The 21,020-nt window shown below is 40.7% G+C and overlaps 1 protein-coding gene across 1 annotated transcript in view; it reads right to left on the bottom strand.

Annotated features, from left to right (window-relative positions):
* DCC (DCC netrin 1 receptor) overlaps positions 1–21,020 on the bottom strand; it is a 1,105,239-nt gene that overhangs the window by 367,422 nt on the left and 716,797 nt on the right. Inside the window, exon 9 of the mRNA XM_061130661.1 lies at positions 15,392–15,546. Coding sequence (XP_060986644.1) covers positions 15,392–15,546 — 155 coding nt within the window. The remainder of the gene's footprint in view (positions 1–15,391; positions 15,547–21,020) is intronic.

Genomic DNA, 21,020 nt, shown 5'->3' with positions numbered 1-21,020 from the left:
GTACTGTTTTGTCCTATTATAGATTGTCTTCTAAATTTTACAACATCGCTGTAAGATCTCCCTATTTTACATAGGAGGAAGCTGTGGTTTAGCAAACCAGTTTACCCCAGTTAGCTAGTAAGTGAAAAAGCCAGAATTCTAATTCAATCTGAATTCTGAAACCTTGTTCTTAATCACCTTTCACTCTCCTTTCATACAGAAGACCTAGAACAGTAATTACAGATTAAAATAAGGTGGTAATGAACAGGTTACTTGCACTGATCATGGGTTCAGTGTTTCACTCTTTGACTTCCAGTTGATAGTTCAGTTGGTAGAGAATCTGCCTGCAATGCAGGAGACCCTGGTTTGATTTCTGGGTTGGGAAGATCCCCTGGAAAAGGGATAGGCTACCCACTCTAATGTTCTTGGGCTTCCCTTGTGACTCAGCTGGTAAAGAATCCGCTTGTAATGCAGGAGACCTGGGTTTGATCCCTGGGTTTGGAAGATTCCCTGGAGAAGGGAAAGGATACCCACTCCAGTATTCTGGCTGGAGAATTCCGTGGATAGTCCATGGGATCGCAAAGTCGGACACGAGTGAGCGGCTTTCACTTTCCGTAATGAAAACCCTGTGGTCGTTTACTCTTGGACACTGGTGGCACCAACTACTTCGGGTTTAACATCTCCATCAAGTGTGTGCTGTGCTGCTTGTTCAGCCGCTCAGCCGCGTCCAGCTCTTTGCGGCCCCATGGACTGCAGCGCCCAGCTCCTCTGTCCTCCCCTAGCTCAGAGCTTGCTCAAGCGCCATCCAACCATCTCATCCTCTGTCGTCCCCTTCTCCTCCTGCCCTCAATCTTTCCCAGCATCAGGGTCTTTTCCAATGAGTCAGCTCTTCACATCAGGTGGCCATCAGGCGCTTTAGGATCTAGTGCCCTGACCAGGGATTGAAACTGGGCCCCCCACATTGGAAGTACAGAGCCTGAGCCATTGGACTACGAGGGAACTGTGTGGACTCACCTTAAAATCTTTCAATTACACCCTGGACTTGTCAAAGGTCCTGGGACCAGAAATTCTGGCCCAGTTCATATTCTATATTGGATGTGCTATGGGGCTTCCCAAGGTGGGAAGGTTGGGCTGAGATCCAAAGAGCCTCCAACTAATAAAAAATAAATAAATAAAAGTTAAAAAAAAAAAAAAAAAGAGTTTTCATAGAATTGGGAACAGCTGTAGGTACATTTCTCCCTAGCAAAGTTCCTATAAACTAGAAATAGTATTTTTATCAAAACAACATAATAACACAGGAAGATTAGAGTTAGAAAATAAGAGTTAAAGTCATATGACCCAGCAATCCCACTCCTGGGCATACACACCAAGGAAACCAGATCTGAAAGAGACACGTGCACGCCAATGTTCATCGCAGCACTGTTTATGATAGCCAGGACATGGAAGCAACCTAGATGCCCATCAGCAGACGAATGGAAAAGGAAGCTGTGGTACATATATACCATGGAATACTACTCAGCCATTAAAAAGAATACATTTGAATCAGTTCTAATGAGATGGATAAAACTGGAGCCCATTATACAGAGTGAAGTAAGCCAGAAAGATAAACACCAATACAGTATACTAACACATATATATGGAATTTAGAAAGATGGTAACAATAACCCTATATGCAAGACAGAAAAAGAGACACAGATGTACAGAACAGACTTTTGGACTCTATGGGAGAAGGTGAGGGTGGGATGATCTGACAGAAGAGCATCGAAACATGTATATTACCAAGTGTGAAACAGATCACCAGCCCAGGTTGGATGCATGAGACAAATGCTCGGGGCTGGTGCACTGGGATGACCCAGAGGGATGGGATGGGGAGGGAGGTGGGAGGGGGGATCGGGATGGGGAACACATGTAAATCCATGGCTGATTCATGTCAATGTATGGCAAAAACCACTACAATATTGTAAAGTAATTAGCCTCCAACTAATAAAATAAATAAATAAATAAAAGAATTGTCCTGAGAAACATCAAAAAAAAAAACCCAAAATATTTGAATTTTCTGGTCTAAGAAAACCTGACAATCATTCACTCCTTCACTATGCCTGTATTTTTGTCTTGAAACTTACTGAAATTTCTTCATGTGATACTTTCTAAAAAGCACTATCATATTTCATACTAAAACACAAAATGTATGTGTATATATAAATGCACACATGTTTATGCATTCAATTATACAATATTTATACACTAATACCTTATAATCCTTTGGGCTTCTTTGGTGGCTGAGATGGTAAAAGAATCTGCCTGCAATGCAAGAGATTCAGGTTCAATCCTTGGGTCAGGGAGATCCCCTGGAGAAACGAATGACTACCCACTCCAGTATTCTCTTGTCCGTGACAATTCCATGGACAGAGGCGCCTGGTGGTCTACAGTCCATGGGGTCACAGAGACAGAAATGACTGAGTGACTGACACTTTAATTACTTTCACTTTCACCTTATAATCCTAACTTTAGGCTAAAGAGTGGAAAGAAATTTGAACCTACAGTATGATTTAGAACAATTTATCCTTCACATACACTGTCTTCAAAAATTTCATCCCTGATATATTTGGACACTATTTTGCCCATCTTATTTTACTTTCTATTTACAGCACCTTAAAAAAGTCTTGACACTCAGTAGATGCTTGATAATTGCTTATCGGCCACATAGATTAAAGCAGGTGTCAAGATGAGATAATATATAAATACGTATCAGTAAAAAAATGCTCTAGTCTTAGTGTGTCTTCACTCTTCACTAATCATGAACACCCGCTCTCCATAGTGTCTGATCGAACTGAAGGGATCCCATAAAAGAGCTCAGTTCAGCTGTTTTATCTTTGGAGTAGAGTTTTATTTGGCTGCAGCAGCATGATGACAATTTCCCTGTTGATGCTCAAGCTCTATTTTGCTCTGATTCAGTTTTCCAAGAAATCTATCTTCATTTTTAGTAGCTACATAACCAAATGAGGCAATTAAACCCAAAAGAAATCTACATTTTTGGAACCTTTCTAGCCCATGCTAGATATCCATACTTTCCAGAAATATCTCCTTACTACGACACTTTCATGCCTTCTGTCTTCATACTCCCTAATATCAGTGAGAAATCAGTAGCAAAAATTTTTCCCTATAATTTTGCACCGAGCAGATAACTTCTCTAGATGTTTGGTTATACCACTGGAAGGAGACTGAGTTATGCTTTGTGCTCAAAGAGAGAGTGACAGTGAGCCAGCAGAGATTTTTTTTTTTAAGAGGAAACTGAATTTATGCTACATCACTGTTTAACCCAAGCAACAAGTACCAAAATTTTTTCCCTATAATTTTGCACCAAGCAGATAATTTCTCTCGATGTTTGGTTATACCAGTGGAAGGAGACTGAGTTATGCTTTGTGCTCAGAGAGTGACAGTGAGCCAGCAGAGATTTTTTTTTTTTAGAGGAAACTGAATTTATGCTACATCACTGTTTAACCCAAGCAACAAGTCATTTTTGTCCTTCATCGTTAATCGTGCACTGAAAGATATAGTTGTTGTGTTAGACTCTAAGTTGTGTCCAACTCTTTTGTAACCCCACAGACTGTAGCCTGCCAGGCTCCCCATCCATGGGATTTTCTAAGAAAGAATACTGGAGTGGGTTGCCATTTCCTTCTCCAGGGGATCTTCACAACCCAGGGATCAAACTCACATCTCCTGCATTGGCAGGCAGATTCTTTACCACTGAGCCACCAAAGAAGATACATACATACATATTTATACTTTAAACTGAGAAAATATTGAGATAAATTTGCATAACTAACCAGAAAATATGTTAAGATCTAGATTCTCTGGTCTTTTAAAAAGAAATATTTTATATTAACTCAATGCATAAAGAACTTTTTCAACATTCAAAGAGGCGTAATCTATTAAATGTGCTTTTAGTGAGTTCTGCTTAAAACTGTTAGACTACTAGTTCCTTGGTAGTCAGGATATTATCTGACTTGCTTTTGTATCCTCTTTACTAATGAGTCTCGATCAGTGTGCCCAACAGAATTTTCTGCGATAATAGCAGTGACTCTGTGCTGGCCCATGCAGTAACCAATAGTCACACATGAACTTCTGAAATGTGACTGACGAGGCGCTGGATTTTTAGTTTTTAATTCTGTTTAAATTTTAAGTGCTATTTGACCATTGTGGTTAGTGTGCCTGAATTTTTAATTTTATTTTACATCAATATGTTGAAATGCAAATTGATACATGTAGCTAATGGTGACTGTACTGGACCACGGAAGACTAGGACTTGGCATAAAGCAATCATTTTGAATGACTGACTGAATGAATAAATGATGAATAAGTACAGAATGACTCACCTTTGCTTTAAACTTTTCTAACATGATTAACAAACCATCTTCACAAGCCTACCTCTGATTATTCCACAAATATACATCATTGGAGAAGACACAATGCCTCGCTAATTGACCACCGAATCGGAATGGGTTCCTTTAGCTTCTGTTGCTGGGAATGCCACAGCATAAGCCTTTGATGTCTTCCATCTTGCAGTACCTGAAGACATTTCTGCAGTGAAAGAATTTTGAAATTCCACCAGCATTTGTATGCTATCTACAAAGATAGAATGTCAGTGCTTCAATTTCTTTCTTTCTACCGCTAGTCTATTGCCATGTATATGACAAAACTGGACCAGCTGATGGGTTCACAGTCAACTTTGCCTCCATCATTGTCCCGAATAGCCACTCAAATCACCACACAGGGCAGTTAATAATCGGAAACCAGATTAAGTGACAAAAAAAAAAAAAAAAAAAAAAGAGCTAGACAGAACTGTGATTTACTTGGTTTGCTTAATTTACAGAATCATGATGAATGAATATGACTGATACATATTATGTTTGCCACACATTAAGTACAAATCACATTCTATCAGCAAATGTTGACCAACTAGCTATTCACAAAATGGCAATGCTGTGTCACATTTTATGGGATAATAGAGTGTTTTCTGCTCATAAAGCTTCAAAATTTAGTTAGGGATGTGAAGAAGTCCAAGAAGCAAAATTAGACAACAAACGAGTCTGCAACAGCCTGCTAACAGGGAGAGGATGACTGCAGGGAAAGTAATAAAATCCATAAATGGTTGATTACATAGTAATCAAGCCAAATACAAACTATCGGTAAGGTATTGTGTTCGCTTTATCACCTTATGATTACACTACTCAGTGTCCCACTTCAGTTGCAAGTGCAAGGCAGTTGGAATTATGATTCCATTCGATCCCATTAGGGACAGGAAACCTCTTTCTATTGATTGCAAACTAGATGCCAGGTAAGACTTGGGGGCTTCCCATAGATTATAACATTTCATTTTTACAATCTGGTAATGAACCTGAGAAGGACTCTGTGCGGCTCATGGACATGGAAGACTTTTTGTCCCATTTCTCGTAGGCAAGACTCCAGCCTCCATGGCCTTTGCTGAGTTTCAAATGGCAGATTGGAATAATTGATAATCAAGGGAGGAACAGCCAAGAAATCAGCTGAGACAAGATTCACAGGACCTCAAAAGCTCATCAAGATGAGAAGACTGTCAACCTGAGACCCTGCTCATGCCCTCAATTCAGTCATGTCTGACTCTTTGCGACCCCATGAATCGCAGCACACCAGGCCTCCCTATCCATCACCAACTCCCGGAGTTTACTCAAACTCATGCCCATCGAGTCGGTGATGTCATCCAGCCATCTCATCCTCTGACGTCCGCTTCTCCTCCTGCCCCCAATTCCTCCCAGCATCAAGGTCTTTTCCAATGAGTCAACTCTTCGAATGAGGTGGCCAAAATATTGTAGTTTCAGTTTCAGCATCAGTCCATCCAATGAACACCCAGGACTGATCTCCTTCAGGATGGACTGGTTGGATCTCCTTGCAGTCCAAGGGACTCTCAAGAGTCTTCTCCAACACCACAGTTCAAAAGCATCAATTTTTCAGCACTGAGCTTTCTTCACAGTCCCATTCTCACATCCATACATGACCACTGGAAAAACAATAGCCTTGACTAGATGGACCTTTGTTGGCAAAGTAATGTCTCTGCTTTTTAATATGCTATCTAGGTTGGTCATAACTTTCCTTCCAAGGAGTAAGTATCTTTTAGTTTCATGGCTGCAGTCACCACCTGCAGTGATTTTGGAGCCCAAAAAAATAAAGTTTGCCACTGTCTCCCCATCTATTTTCCATGAAGTGATGGGACCAGATGCCATGATCTTAGTTTTCTGAATGTTGAGCTTTAAGTCAACTTTTTCACTCTTCTCTTCCACCTTCATCAAGAGGCTTTTAAGTTCCTCTTCACTTTCTGCCATAAAGGTGTTGTCATCTGCATATCTGAGGTTATTGATATTTCTCCCGGCAATCTTGATTCCAGCTTGTGCTTCCTCCAGCCCAGAGTTTCTCTTGATGTACTCTGCATGTAAGTTAAATACGCAGGGTGACAAAATACAGCCTTGATGTACTCCTTTTCCTATTTGGAACCAGTCTGTTGTTGCATGTCCAGTCTAACTGTTGCTTCCTGACCTGCATACAGATTTCTCAAGCAGCAGGTCAGGTGGTCTGGTATTCCCATCTCCTTCAGAATTTTCCACAGTTTATTGTGATCCACACAGTCAAAGGCTTTGGCATAGTCAATAGAAGAAGTAGATGTTTTTCTGGAACTCTCTTGCTTTCTTGATGATCCAGCAGACGTTGGCAATTTGATCTCTGGGTCTTCTGCCTTTTCTAAAACCAGCTTGAACATCTGGAAGTTCACGGTTCATATATTGCTGAAGCTGGCTTGGAGAATTTTGAGCATTACTTTACTAGCGTGTGAGATGAGTGCAATTGTGCAGTAGTTTGAGCATTCTTTGGCATTGCCTTTCTTAGGGATTGGAATGAAAACTGACATTTTCCAGTCCTGTGGCCACTGCTGAGTTTTCCAAATTTGCTGGCACATTGAATGCAGCACCTTCACAGCATCATCTTTCCGGATTTGAAACAGCTCAAATGGAATTCCATCACCTCCACTAGCTTTGTTCAAAGTGATGCTTTCTAAGGCCCACGTGACTTCACATTCCAGGATGTCTGGCTCTAGGGGAGTGATCACACCATCATGATTATCTGGGTCATGAAGATCTTTTTTGTACAGTTCTTCTGTGTATTCTTGCCACCTCTTCTTAATATCTTCTGCTTCTGTTAGGTCCATACCATTTCTGTCCTTTATCGAGCCCATCTTTGCACAGAATGTTCCCTTGGTATCTCTAGTTTTTTTTTTTTAAGAGATCTCTAGTCTTTTCCATTCTGTTGTTTTCCTCTATTTCTTTGCATTGATCACTGAGGAAGGCTTTCTTATCTCTCCTTGCTATTCTTTGGGACTCTGCATTCAAATGGGAATATCTTTCCTTTCCTCCTTTGCTTTTTGCTTCTCTTCTTTCCACAGCTATTTGTAAGGCCTCCTCAGACAACCATTTTGCCTTTTTATATTTCTTTTCCATGGGGATGGTCTTGATCCCTGTCTCCTGTACAATGTCACGAACCTCCATCCATAGTTCATCAGGCACTCTATCAGATCTAGTCCCTTAAATCTATTTCTCACTTCCACTGTATAGTCATAAGGGATTTGATTTAGGTCATACCTGAAGGGTCTAGTGGTTTTCCCTACTTTCTTCATTTAAGTCTGAATTTGGCAATAAGGAGTTCATGGTCTGAGCCACAGTCAGCTCCCGGTCTTGTTTTTGCTGACTGTATAGAGCTTCTCCAACTTTGGCTGCAAAGAATATAATCAATCTGATTTCAGTGTTGACCATCTGGTGATGTCCATGTGTAGAGTCTTATCTTGTGCTGTTGGAAGAGGGTGTTTGCTATGACCAGTGCGTTCTCTTGGCAAAACTCTATTAGCCTTTGCCCTGCTTCATTCCATACTCCAAGGCCAAATTTGCCTGTTACTTACCCCAGGTGTTTCTTGATTTCCTACTTTTGCATTTCAGTCCCCTACAATGAAAAGGACATCTTTTTTTGGTGTTAGTTCTAAAAGGTCTTGTAGGTCTTCATAGAACCGTTCAACTTCAGCTTCTTCATTGTTACTGGTCAGGTCAGGGGTTGCCCGAGGTCAGAGGTGGCAGCCGAGAGGAGCAACCCCACATCTAAGGAGCAGTGGCTGCGCGGGTGCAGGAGGATGGAGAGGAGCTATTCCATGTTCAAGGTCAGGAGGGGCGGCCATGAGGAGATACCCCTCGTCCAAGGTAATGAGCAGCGGCTGCTGTTTCCTGGAGCAGCCGTAAAGAGATACCCACATCCAAGGTAAGAGAAACCCAAGTAAGACGGTAAGTGTTGCGAGAGGGCATCAGGGGGCAGGCACACTAAAACCATAATCACAGAAAACTAGCCAATCTGATCACAGGACCACAGCCTTGTCTAACTCAGTGAAACTAAGCCATGCCGTGTTGGGCCACCCAAGACGGATGGGTCGTGGTGGAGAGGTCTGACAGAATGTGGTCCACCGGAGAAGGGAATGGCAAACCACTTCAGTACTCTTGCCTTGAGAACCCCATGAACAGTATGAAAAGGCAAAATGATAGGATACTGAAAGAGGAACTCCCCAGGTCGGTAGGTGCCCAATATGCTACTGGAGATCAGTGGAGAAATAACTCCAGAAAGAATGAAGGGATGGAGCCAAAGCAAAAACAATACCCAGCTGTGGATGTGACTGGTGATAGAAGCAAGGTCCACTGCTGTAAAGAGCAATATTGCACAGGAACCTGGAATGTTAGGTCCATGAATCAAGGCAAATTGGAAGTGGTCAAACAGGAGATGGCAAGAGTGAATGTCGACATTCTAGGGATCAGCGAAGTAAAATGGACTGGAATGGGTGAATTTAACTCAGATGACCATTATATCTACTACTGTGGGCAGGAATCCCTTCAAAGAAATGGAGTAGCCATCATGGTCAACAAGACAGTCTGAAATGCACATGCCCTAGTGTGCAGCAAACCAATTAACAGGAGGGAAAAGGGGGAGGACACAACTTTTGAAAGAATGACATAGCCCAAGGACACAACATAAACCAGTTAGAATCAAATGGGACCAAGATGGCAGACAAGACCAGATCGTGATCCTCAAATCAGCAAGTGAAATGACACACCCAGAGATGCCATGACAGTTCCAAGGCTGTAAAAAGACCAAGGGATGGGCGTTGGACCAAATCCCGGAAATTTCCATCCCTTCCGAAAAACAGTCAGAATAGCCCTCCCGCTCATTAGCATATGAAATTACCCAGCCTATAAAAACTAAGCAGGCCACATTCTGCGGCCACACTCGCCCTCTGGGATGGCTCACACTCTGTCTGTGGCGTGTGCTTCTCTGAATCTGAATAAACCCACTTCTAACCTGTCAGTTTGTCTCTCCCTGAATTTTTTCTGCAACGAGACATCAAGAACCTGAGCTTTATTAGGCCCTGAAACCAGGTACCACGGGTTTGGCTGGGTTTGAGTCCTAGCCACGTGGGTTCCAGTCCCAAGCAGGTTTTTGGCTGGTTCGAATCCCAGCCATGTGTGTTCAAGTCCCAATCTGAGGTAAACGGTTTCACCACCCTTGAACTGTTGCTGTGAAACTCCTTGTCAAGTCCTCTTGAGTTGGGACACACAGTTTTTCACCGAGGCAGGAGACCACTGGGTCCTTCTTTGCCTGGCAAAGCGATAAAGCTATTCTTTTCTACTTCACCAAAAACTCTTATCTCTAAGGTTTGATTTGGCACCTGTGTACAAAGAGGCTGAGCTTTCAGAATAAAGAGGAGGAGTAAATAATATCTCCAACTTATAATCAAGGACAATGAGGTTTCAAGGATTAAGAAACTTGGGATGCCCCTGGTGGCCCAGTTTCAATGCAGGGAGTGCGGGTTCGATCTGAGGTTCAGGCTAAGATCCCACGTGCCTCATGACCAAAAAATCAAAACATGAAACAAGCAACAAATTGTAACAAATTCCATAAAGACTAAAAATGATCCACATGACAAAAAAAATATTAAGAAAGAAAGATTAAGACAATTCTCCTAAGATATAGGCAGTAATATGTGGAGACATAATATTCAGAGACTTTTCAAGTTCTGTAACAACTATACAAGAAGAGTCTTTTTAGAATAAAAAGAAAAAAAAAAAAAAAAGACCCAGGGATGGATGAAAAAGGCAAATATATCTATTTCTCTAGATAATATATCCTAAAGTCACTCAATTTGGTGGTTGCTTTCACTCGTCTTTTCAGTGTAAAGAATATAATGGACTAAGAATATTACTTACAACACTTAACTATAAAAGGGTTTTGTGGATAATTGGGTTGTGGTCTAGCAAGTAGGCTCCCCACTCTAACTCGAGCCTCCAGACATTATGTGGTCCATTTTAACATCCTTTAAGATTAAACTGCCTTAACAGCATTTTAAAGGACCCCAAATAATAATTCAAAAATCCTCCACATGTGGCATGAAAAGATTAGACAAGTCTTAAGCAGACAGGGACTTAAATCCGGCTGATAATACAGTGGAGAAATTATACACCATAAAAGCAGAGGGAAGGAGCAAGGAGTTAGCCAAAGGAAGATATAATCAGGAGACACAAACCTTCCTATAAATCAAGCTTTTGTATTCTGGGTGATTATTTCATAAACTGGATCTTGGGCTGGTGATCTCTCTAAATGATTTCTGCAGTATGTATGCACTTTTAGAAACAGCTGCTGGCTGATTCATATTTCAGACGTATTTTCTATCAGGGTTGATTCCTTGAGAATATGGTTTTCATAATAGAGTTTATATTTTCAAATAATATGAAAAACTTGAAATTCAATTTGTATAAAAGCTATGTCATTTTAGTGTACAATTACTACATCACATTTGGAAAAACCGTGATAAAATGAGCAAGCAATTGCATACCCAGACGGGACCCATTTTCAAAAGATAAGATCATTTTGTCAGGGAGAGAAAAATGAAAACATCCCCCCTGGCTCTGCCTCTAGATTCTGAAATTCTAACCAAGTAATAAACTCAGCCTTTGAACTTTCTCTAAAAACATAGAGAGATGAGCTTATAAGAAGCTAAGAGAGAAGAGAAAGAGGAGGAAAAAGACAGGAGAGGAAGGGGTGGGAGAGAAGAAACTGCACAGGAGGGGAGGGAAGGGGGCAAGGAAGACAGAATCTCTAGGATGGTGGCTCTTACTCAGAAATCGGTGTTTTATTGAATAGGCTTAGGGAAGATGAAGTGCTCCTTACCCTAGAAATAGTCTTAAATTGCCTAAGTGGCATTTTTGTGTTAACATAGAAGATAAAATACACATGCCCTACCTATTAGTTATGATAACATTATTTATTTATCCTAACATCTGTAATAAAGGCAGCGAGTGAGCACCACAAGACTCTTAATCTAAATGAATTGAAGGAGGTGGCTGTTTTGCATATGTAAAAAGCTATTCTAAAAGTACTGTGTATCTAGGCTGAACTATTCCTGTCTACCTAGCTACTCAGTAAGAGATTAATATCCAAGAAAAGTTCTCAATGAAACACAATCAGGTCACCCTCTAATAAACAATGGAAAGGAAATAATTCCTTTCCTTTCCTAATTCCTTTCCTGCAAAGGAAATAATTCTTACTCCATACAGTGCTAAGAAGAGAGGTGATTTAGTAAAACAATTGTTGTCATTAAAGGCCAAAATATGGTTAGCATTCTAAGGCCACTATCACTGCCCTTAGTGGAAAAATTAAGACACTTTCATGTGTCAAAAACAGGATAATTTTCCACTTTCATTTTCTGGAGGAAATATAACTTGCATGTGACGATAATACCAACAAGCAACAGATTTTATTCATTCGTGTTTTTAATTTTATTTTATGCCTTATTATCGTTTATGCTAAATTTTAAGTAAATGCTTACAGAGACCAGTGCCCCATGTGGTTTTCTATAAAGTTCTCAGACTAGTTTCTGAACGAGGAACAATGGATGATATATAAAGGATCAAGGTGGCTGTCTTTGTAATAAAGCACTCATTTGAGGAGGCAGGCACAATATGATTTAGGCATAAAAATCACCTAGATAGTATGTGAAACCAAGCAGGATCCTCTTGGGCTCCTGGACATGGAGGACACAGAGCCTTCCCATCATTTCCATTCCACACCCCCCCCACCACCACCCCCGCCCCACCCCCGACCTGTTCCCTGTAGGGAACAGATCCCAGCCTCCCTGACCTTCCTGGAGTTCCAAAAAGCAGATTCGAACAGTTGCTAATCCAGGAAGGAAAGGGATGCAAAGACAAGGAAGAAAGGGCTAAGAAACAACATTGCATCTTTGGGGCAGGGGCCTGGTTCTGCCTCAAGGGCTACATGCAACAATGCCTTTAAGTCCTCTATAAAATTAAAACCCAGCAAATGGATGATGTCAGCATTCTTCATACGAGAGAAGACCACTCTCGAGTGCGTGTGTGCTAAGTCACTTACTTCAGTTGTGTCTAACTCTTTGCGACCCTGTGGATTGTAGCCCACCAAGCTCCTCTGTCCATGGGTTCTCCAGGCAAGAATACTGGAGTGGGCTGCCATGCCCTCCTGCAAGGGGATCTTCCTGACCCAGAGAACAAACTGGCATCTCCTGCATTGGCAGGTGAGTTCTTTACCAATAGCGCCACGAGGGAAGCCCGAAGACCACTTGAGGCCAGGCTAAAGGAACCAGCTCATCAAGATTATATCAAGAGAAGAGATAAAAAGGAATGCAAGCACCTACACTCTTGAACATAAAGCTCCTCAGCAAACTCCTCTGGGTGGGGACACATAGTTTTTGAGGGCAGGAGCCCACTGTGCCCCCCTTTGACTGGCAAAGCAATAAAACTATTCTTTTCTAATTCACCGAAAACTCAGTCTCCAAGATTCAATTTGGCACCGCACACAGAGGCTGAGCATACGCCCTAGGCCATCACAGGTAAGGGGCTCATAAGCAAATCTGCGATTCAGATTTTTAATACTTCATTGAACAAGTTCTTACAAGTTTCCTTATCTATTTTATTATTGTTATGTATTTAAAACATTTGCTTCCTCAAGAAGCTTCTTAGAGCTTTAAGTGCTATTACTTCATTACATAGGTGTGCTTTCTTAATGTGTCTCACACAGTGGATATTCATTAAATATACTTGTTAGTTGAATTATGTCATTGCTTGTGCTTTATAAAAGTTAATGCCATATGTGTCATACAAATAATCACAGACTGATTTTTTTTATTATTAATTATACCAAAAATGTTGTATCGTGAGTACTTTTTTTTTTTTTTTTTAATGAAATGAGTTATTGCTATTAGTTAGTTTCCAAGTGGAAGACTTTCTTATCTCTTGACTTGGAAAGGTTGGCCTTTAAAAAAAAATTCTGGAAATTGATTTTCAAGTTGGATACTTAGGAAAAATGGTATTGATAGAAGAAAAATAGCATTGTTCAGTCTTAGAAATTTTTATCAGCAATGTAATGTAATCATAGCCAGTCAGCCCAGAAAAGTACACAAAAACAATCCCAGGGATAATAGTTGAATTAGGAAGCAAAGGATTCAGACAATCCATAGAAATTGGATCTTCTGAAAATGAACACGCTTTTAAAGTTTAAGTTCTACCATAAGAAAACTGAACAAGATCTTTTTAGAGAATTTTTATGGGTTTTTCAACTATCAGTCTGTATATACAACATGGCATATACCATTTAAACATATATATATATGATATAGACCTAATTTGTTTTTATTCCGGTTTATTGATTAAAAATACACAATATTTATAAAAGTCATTATCTCTCTCTATATATACATACATATGTGTGTGTGTGTGTGTGTGTGTATGATCTATAAAGAGAAAGTCAATGAGAAAATTGATGACTCAAATTATATGTGACCATTAACACTATGAAGTGGAAATCAGCATTATCTAGTGATTTAAACCCAAAGAGCAACAAAACCTTCTTTAGAAGAGAAACCTGAAGCAGGACCACCTTTGCTGGCACATGACTATGGAGGGTCCCCCGCACAGCATGGATTAATGTGCTACTGTAGCTTCTGGATCCTGCAAACGATTTAGCTGGTCCTGCTTGGGTGCCTGCATTTTCTATACATGACCTGAAATCTGCACATTGTTATGCCTTTAAAGATGCTGTGTGAGGTTTTATTTCTGTGATGCAAATCTCTCTCAGACTTGTAAAGCTTAGTCTTCTCCTCGCCCACAACAAATACTTTATTCCAATCTCTTCTCATCTGGTCTTTTGAAGTCTTAGCTACATGAAAAAAGGAACGGAGATTCTGCCCAGAGTAGAGCTTGTTACCAGCACCCAGACTACCTCTCAGAGAGCCTGTGCTTGCTCTTCTTTAACTTGCTGATTTCAAATCCCTAACACGTGAGCTAATCCAAAGATTATTTTCTCTTATTTGCCAAGTAAAATATTTTCTACTTCATGTTCTTCCAAAAGCATGTGAGGTGATTTTGAAGTTAGATATAGTTTTAAATAGAATGATCAGGAATACAAATAAAACAGCATCATTTAAAAAAAAAAAAAAAACAGGAGTAGATGAAACTAGGTGTCTAAATGTCTAAATAATGTACTTTGTTACAAGTAGTCATTTAGTTCATTTAATGGTTAATTACAATTTTTTAAAAACTCTTAACAAAATAAAGTTGGCAAACTACTCATTGGCAATCAGTCTTTCCAAATAACGTTAGAAATTTAGTAGAAAATTCAAAATGTTGTAAGAAATACAGAAATCTCTTTCAAAAGTATAGTTTGAGGGCTGTTTGTGCCATGATAAAAGTAGAAATCACTAAATTATAATTGGGTCAGAGAACATTTAGCAGCATTATTTTGTTTGTGGAGCTTAATATAGTGATTTACATTATAGGATAGTGAGATTGCCCAGTAGAAATTATTGATTTTTTGAATCTGGGTTTGCTTTTGGAAGCTTCTGGAGGGCATTCAGTGAATGAGCAAGTTCCTGAATTGAGAAGTCCTATACCATTGTTCTTTTTCTCTTATGTAATACTTTTCATACACAAACTCGGAAAAATCTGAAAAAAATCAGTGCAGGAGGCTGAACCCCAATGCTGATGAAGTACTGGCGGGTGGAGTCACTCACTCACTCGGGAGTGGATATGTAGACCGAATGGATGGATCAGGCCTCCACAGTTGTTAATTTGTTGTTCTGCAGACCTGGCCAAAGCGAGGAGGCCATTTTGTTATAAAGTTATCTTATCTTTAAAAGCCTTCAGGGTAAATGTGTTGCTCCAGAAATCTTCCTTCTATTTTGTCACTTTAGTAAACTACTATGAACGGGTTCAAAGATGGCGCCAAGGAAAATGAGCACTCCCTAACTTGGCCCTTCCCGTCTCATACTCACGCTCAGGCTGGGTGGCCACCTTGATGGGCTGAGAGCTCTCCCCGGGCCCCCACTGGTTGTAGGCTACGACTCGGAAGGTGTACATGGCTTCTGGCTTCAGGTTTCCCACGGTAAACTGGAGGGACCCGGGCTGCGACGTGTTCACTGCTCGTTCCCTGGGAAACGAAAGCCACATGAAAAGATGATTCCCACGTGAACACTTTGAGTCACAACCTTTACTTAACAAGCGAGAGCGGTAAAGTGGATCCAGAGGTTCTTTCCTCACTTCCTGTTGACTCTGCACATAAGGCAAGATCTCAGAGGCTCACTCTGGGATGCAAGCGGACTGGAAGGGCCTACAAATAAATGTTGCAGGATTTCTGGGGAGTTCAAGTTTATGCCATTCCCATGAACCTTGTATACTAAAGTCTTTCCCCTTGACACTTTACCATTTAGCGTCAAAACTCATAACAAAGAGCTAGTAAAATAAGACTGAACATCTGGAGTGCAGGCAGGAAGATGCACTTTGCAAACACTGAGCTAATGACAGAAATTAGGGTTTTGATTATTCCACAAGTCAGTCTTTGTCAGTACTGCCAACCAATGTGTTTATTTTCTTTCATTATAGGACAGGGAAAGGCAGATGTTAAATGTTGATGTGTACAGAGATTGAAGTCCTGTGGTTATGTTAAGCGAAGTGAGCAAAAGGAAGTAGACTCCCTCCTGGGTGAGGAGGAAGTACAACATCTTCTTGCCTTTTCTTCAAGCCACTACTATATGTATCCAGTTCATTTTCCAATTAAAACCTTCCTTAGTGTGTGTGCTTATGCTAAGTCACTTCAGTTGTGTCCGATACTTTGTGACTCTATGGACTGTAGCCTGCCAGGCTTCTCGGTCCACGGGATTTTCCAGGCAAGAATATGAAGTAGATTGTCATGCCCTCCTCCAGGGGATCTTCCTTAGTGGTTTCAAACAAATGAATTAATATGCTGATCATGGTGGGATTTATAGTACATATTAAGAGGAGACAAATTCTATGAATATAAATCCTAACACATTATAAATGAGAACCTCTAAAGTATGCTTTAAGGGCATACATGATTCTAGATATTTATATCCTCACAGGTCTCGTGTAATTGAATGTGAAGAAAGAGTTCCTTCTAAGCCACTCAACTGTTTCTTAAAGTTTCTATTTCTAGATGATACCTCTTGCATCTCAGTGGAATTATATGTTCAATTTTACAAGTTTTATTTTGTTTTGGGGAGATATTTCAAGTGAAATCTGTTTTTCTGACAGGGCAAATTAAGTTTCCAAAGGGAAAAGTGAAAGCAAAATTCTAAGGGCATGAATGGTGATCCTTGGATATATAGACACTCTTAATTTCTCTGTTATGACTGAGACTGGCTGGCTCCTCCTCAAAACTCATTTCTCCTTCTCCAGGCACTGGATCTTACGTCCTGGCCCCCGTGAAGCCTAGACAAACCCATGGGACTGGGTTTAACCCATGAGTGTGAGTGCACACGTTCATGCTGATTGCAGGCCTGGCGAGAGAAACCACACAGCATCAGGCAGACTTTGGAACCCAGGCACTGATGATGTGTGCACTCAGTCGTTCGGTTGAGTCCAACTCTGGGACCCCATGAACCTGCCAGGCTCCTCTGTCCATGGTATTTCCCAGGCAAGAATACAGGAATGGGTTGTCATCTCCTACTCCAGCGTATCGTCCCAACCCAGGGATCAAACCCGTCTCTTGCATTTCCTGCATTGGAAGGCAGATTCTTTACCACTGAGCCACTTGGGAAGTCCCGCATCATGATGGAGGTGTCCAAATTCTGCAAGAATTCTGGAATGGACCTGGGAGAAGAACTGCCTGTCAATCAGGAACATCGTTTTTCTACTTTATAGAGTCAAAGAGACTTGAGCCATTATAAGCTTGAGGGTTTCAATGTTATAGCAGTTAGCATGAGTTTATCTAGTACTGCTCGTAATTAAAATATGAAGCCTAGGTGTTTACCGGGGGCAAGGATGAGGTAGGAATGTGATGTTAGTATTTAATGAGTACAGAGTTTCAGTTGGGAATTCTGGAGATAGAGGGTGGGGAGAGCTGGTCCACAAGGTAAATGCACTTAATGCCATAGAACTCTGCACTTCAAAATGGTTAGAATTCTAAGTGCTTTGTTATGTATATTTTATCACAATAAACAAATGAAACCCAAACATCCCATGTGAATCTGGATATAGCCCAGGTTTAGGCATTCCTGTATGAGTACTGTGTTAAGTTCCCACAAGGCTGAATTATGACATAGTTGGGGAGGGGTTTGCTGAGATTCAATAGTGAACTGTAGTAAGACTAAGAAACATCAGATAATTTCCCCATGTACCACACATCACACTCATCGACTCTACAGAACCATTGTTTAGGCCAATACGTTACTTTTTAAAAGAAAATCCTCATAATCAGATTGTACACCTTATGAACGTAGAGATTCTTGCATCTTATTTTCTTTCAGTAGAGGAGCTGTTATATGTGTTTCTTCTCTTTTTATATAAATATGATAGGTTTATTATCATTATTTTACAAATTCAAAAGTAAGATTTAGAGAAACAACATTTTTTTTTTTTTTTTGCAAAGGACTCATAGTCAGTGAATCCCAGTTAAGAGTAAGATCTGGGGCTTTGGTATCATTCAACAATAGGGGAAAACAAGGGGCCTATTTGGATCATGGGCACTTTGGGTATAAGACATGAAATTCTACAAGGAAGAAGGGACACTGGGTGCTCAGAAACCACTGTGAAGATTAGGGTAACTATCACCTGCTGTGAGTCATTTCATGATATATTCTCTAGACCTTCAAGCAACATAGTTGTCATTGAAAGTCTGATTTACATGCCAAACTCCTTGGGTATCTATAAGGAAGGGCAGCTTTCATAACTGACTTTATTTCAGTAACTACTAAATAATTTATGTGAAATAGCTGTGCTCTAGGACGTGCTGGCATAATCCTTTGAAAAGGCATTCTTCAAAGGAAAAAAAGACAAGAATATCTGGGTGTGTCCAGGTAAGAATGTCGAAGATCATATAATAGAAACATCACTCACGTAAAAAAGGGGATGTTGGATTTCATCACAAGGAAGGGAGTTCTAGGTTCCTATAATCTCCAGCAGCTTTCAAAAATATCCCAAATTAGTAAGGGTCATGAAAAAATTATGTTCATTGATATGGAAAACTGATATTTCTTCAATATTATACACAATATGAACAAAGAATCTTTAGCAAATACTTCCATGGTAGTGATCTCAGTCCCTCCTCTAACCAGATGCCCTGGATTTACCATTGGTTTCTCCAATGTGGGCACTTAATGGCTTTAAATACAGATTTAATCTAAACATTTCCAAGTTACGTGCCAATTTTCAGAAATCTGCTTATCCTGTCAGAGCGAGGTCAGATCAAACTGCTCGGTAGACTAGGGAGACGATTCAGGACTTCTAGGGCTTCCCAGATGGTGCAGTGGTAAATAAACTAGCTGCCAATGCAGGAGACGTGGGTCCTATCCCTGGATTGGGGAGACACCCTGGAGGAGAAAATGGCAACTCACTCCAGTGTTCTTGCCTGGAAAACCCCATGGACAGCAGAGCCTGACAGGCTACAGTCCACGGGTCGCAGAGTCAGACACGACTGAGGGCGCATGCACGCACAAAGGATGTTAAAGCCAAGGGTTGTTTTCTCAGCTTTGTCTTTAATTTATCTGAACCTCAGAGTCCTCAAGTGCTGATTGGTGCTATAAAAGCATTTACCTCATAGAGTTTCTAGAGATTTCAATGAGATGCTGTATGTAGACCATATAAAGCAGGAGGCATGAGGCCTGGTATTCATGGAGTCTCCCACACGTGGCACTTACTACTGCTGCTAATTCTATTATTATACAAAAAAAAAAAAAAAGACAACCTCATAGGAAGGAAGTGTGCTTGAGTTCAAGAAGAGGACTTTCCACAATTTAAAGGGAGAAAGTAATAAGAGGTACAATCACAAAGAAAAACATATAAACATTGACATTTTCTGTCAGATTAATTTTGTTTACAGAGATAAGTCAAATCAAAGAAAGTAGTCCCACAGATGCAGAGAATAGACCTGTGGTTGAGAGGGGGAGGAGGAGGAGTGGGGGAGGAATGGATTGGGAGCTGGGAGTCAGCAGAAGCAAACTGTTACACGGAGAACGGATAAACAACAAGGTCCTACTGTATAGCAGAGGGAATGACATTCAATATTCTGTGATAAACCATAATGGAAAAGAAAATAAAAGAGAACATATATATGCATACACACACATGTATGAATAGGAATACATACACATGAATATATGCATATATTCACATATATATTAATCACTTTGCTGTACAACTGAAATGAACTCAACCTTGTCAATCAACTATTCAATTTTTTTAAAGTCGTCAGAACTAGAGGCATTGGACAAGTTTCGATAATGAAAATGGCAATACTCTTTTGAAGGGAAGAGGCTTTGCTGACAGCAACGGAGAAGGGATGGCATTCCCCGAGTCTCCCAGCATCGTTCCCGAGGCCTGTGGCATCTGGGCTTTGGTGCCGGGTTGCTTTGATGCTTCCTAGGGTCATACTGGGTGACATCAAAGTGACACCAGTGAATTCTAAGAAAATAACATTTACTGCCTGTCACCCTTCACAGATTTGTTCAGTTGCAAAGATTGGCAGGTGGCTTTTGATGACCCCATTTGTTCTTTAACAGCTGGAAGCAAACTTTTGCAAGTCGTCTCCCAACAAGGAAATAAAATCTGAACTTGGAAGGACAGTTTATGACTCGTTTCTCTGGTTGCACACTGCTGGTGACAGCCGGCACCTAAAGTAAACTCTCCATAATCTCTGTCTTCAGGCAATTAGCAACTAGGAGTTTATTTTGCTCATTCTAGCCCATGCTCCTCTGTAAATGGGTAGATAAATGCACTAGGTTCTGAAGAACAGAGATGTTAGGAGTTTGCCCAATTCCTGTGTCCAGGGGTACTGCCTGTCGCCACACCAACCTCTCCTGGGAAAGCAGCGGCGGCCCTGGCTGTATCTCCAAGAAGTTTTTGCTGATGTCTCTAAAGACATAATTACCCGTCAAACCCACAGAACTCAGTCATGGCCTGTGGTGGCAGATGAACTGTCCAGAATATCATTATTCCACTTGTTTTCCACTTGCCTCTGACTCAGTGTGGGCAAGTTAAGATTAAGTTGACTGAAGTAGAAAGACCAGAATCCACTCACGGCACATTCCTTCACTGAACAGCCACACAGAGTATAAATTATACAGTCTGTCTCCTTCTGCTGGCTGGAAAAGGTGTAGGCAACTTACTCCTCTGCCCTTTACATGGAGACTAACAGGAGTTGGTTAACAAGAGGCACCTCTTTTTTGAAAATTCTGGTTCTCTGAGCTTTGGTTTACCTGGCTGAGATTTCTTGGAAAATAACTACTATGTTCTAAAAGCATATACTCTGACCCAGTAACAATAATTCTGCTGCTTTGTTGAGATCAGGTTTTTCATCTAAAACCTACTTATGAGATAGGCTGGGACCTGGGACCCTTTGCTGCATAGCAGACATGCTTGTGCCTCGATACCCCTCTCCTGAAGCAACAA

The sequence above is a fragment of the Dama dama genome, chromosome 27 (assembly GCF_033118175.1).
Source record: "Dama dama isolate Ldn47 chromosome 27, ASM3311817v1, whole genome shotgun sequence".
In the NCBI taxonomy this organism is placed as follows: domain Eukaryota; kingdom Metazoa; phylum Chordata; class Mammalia; order Artiodactyla; family Cervidae; genus Dama; species Dama dama.
This window is presented reverse-complemented; position numbering and strand designations above follow the sequence as displayed.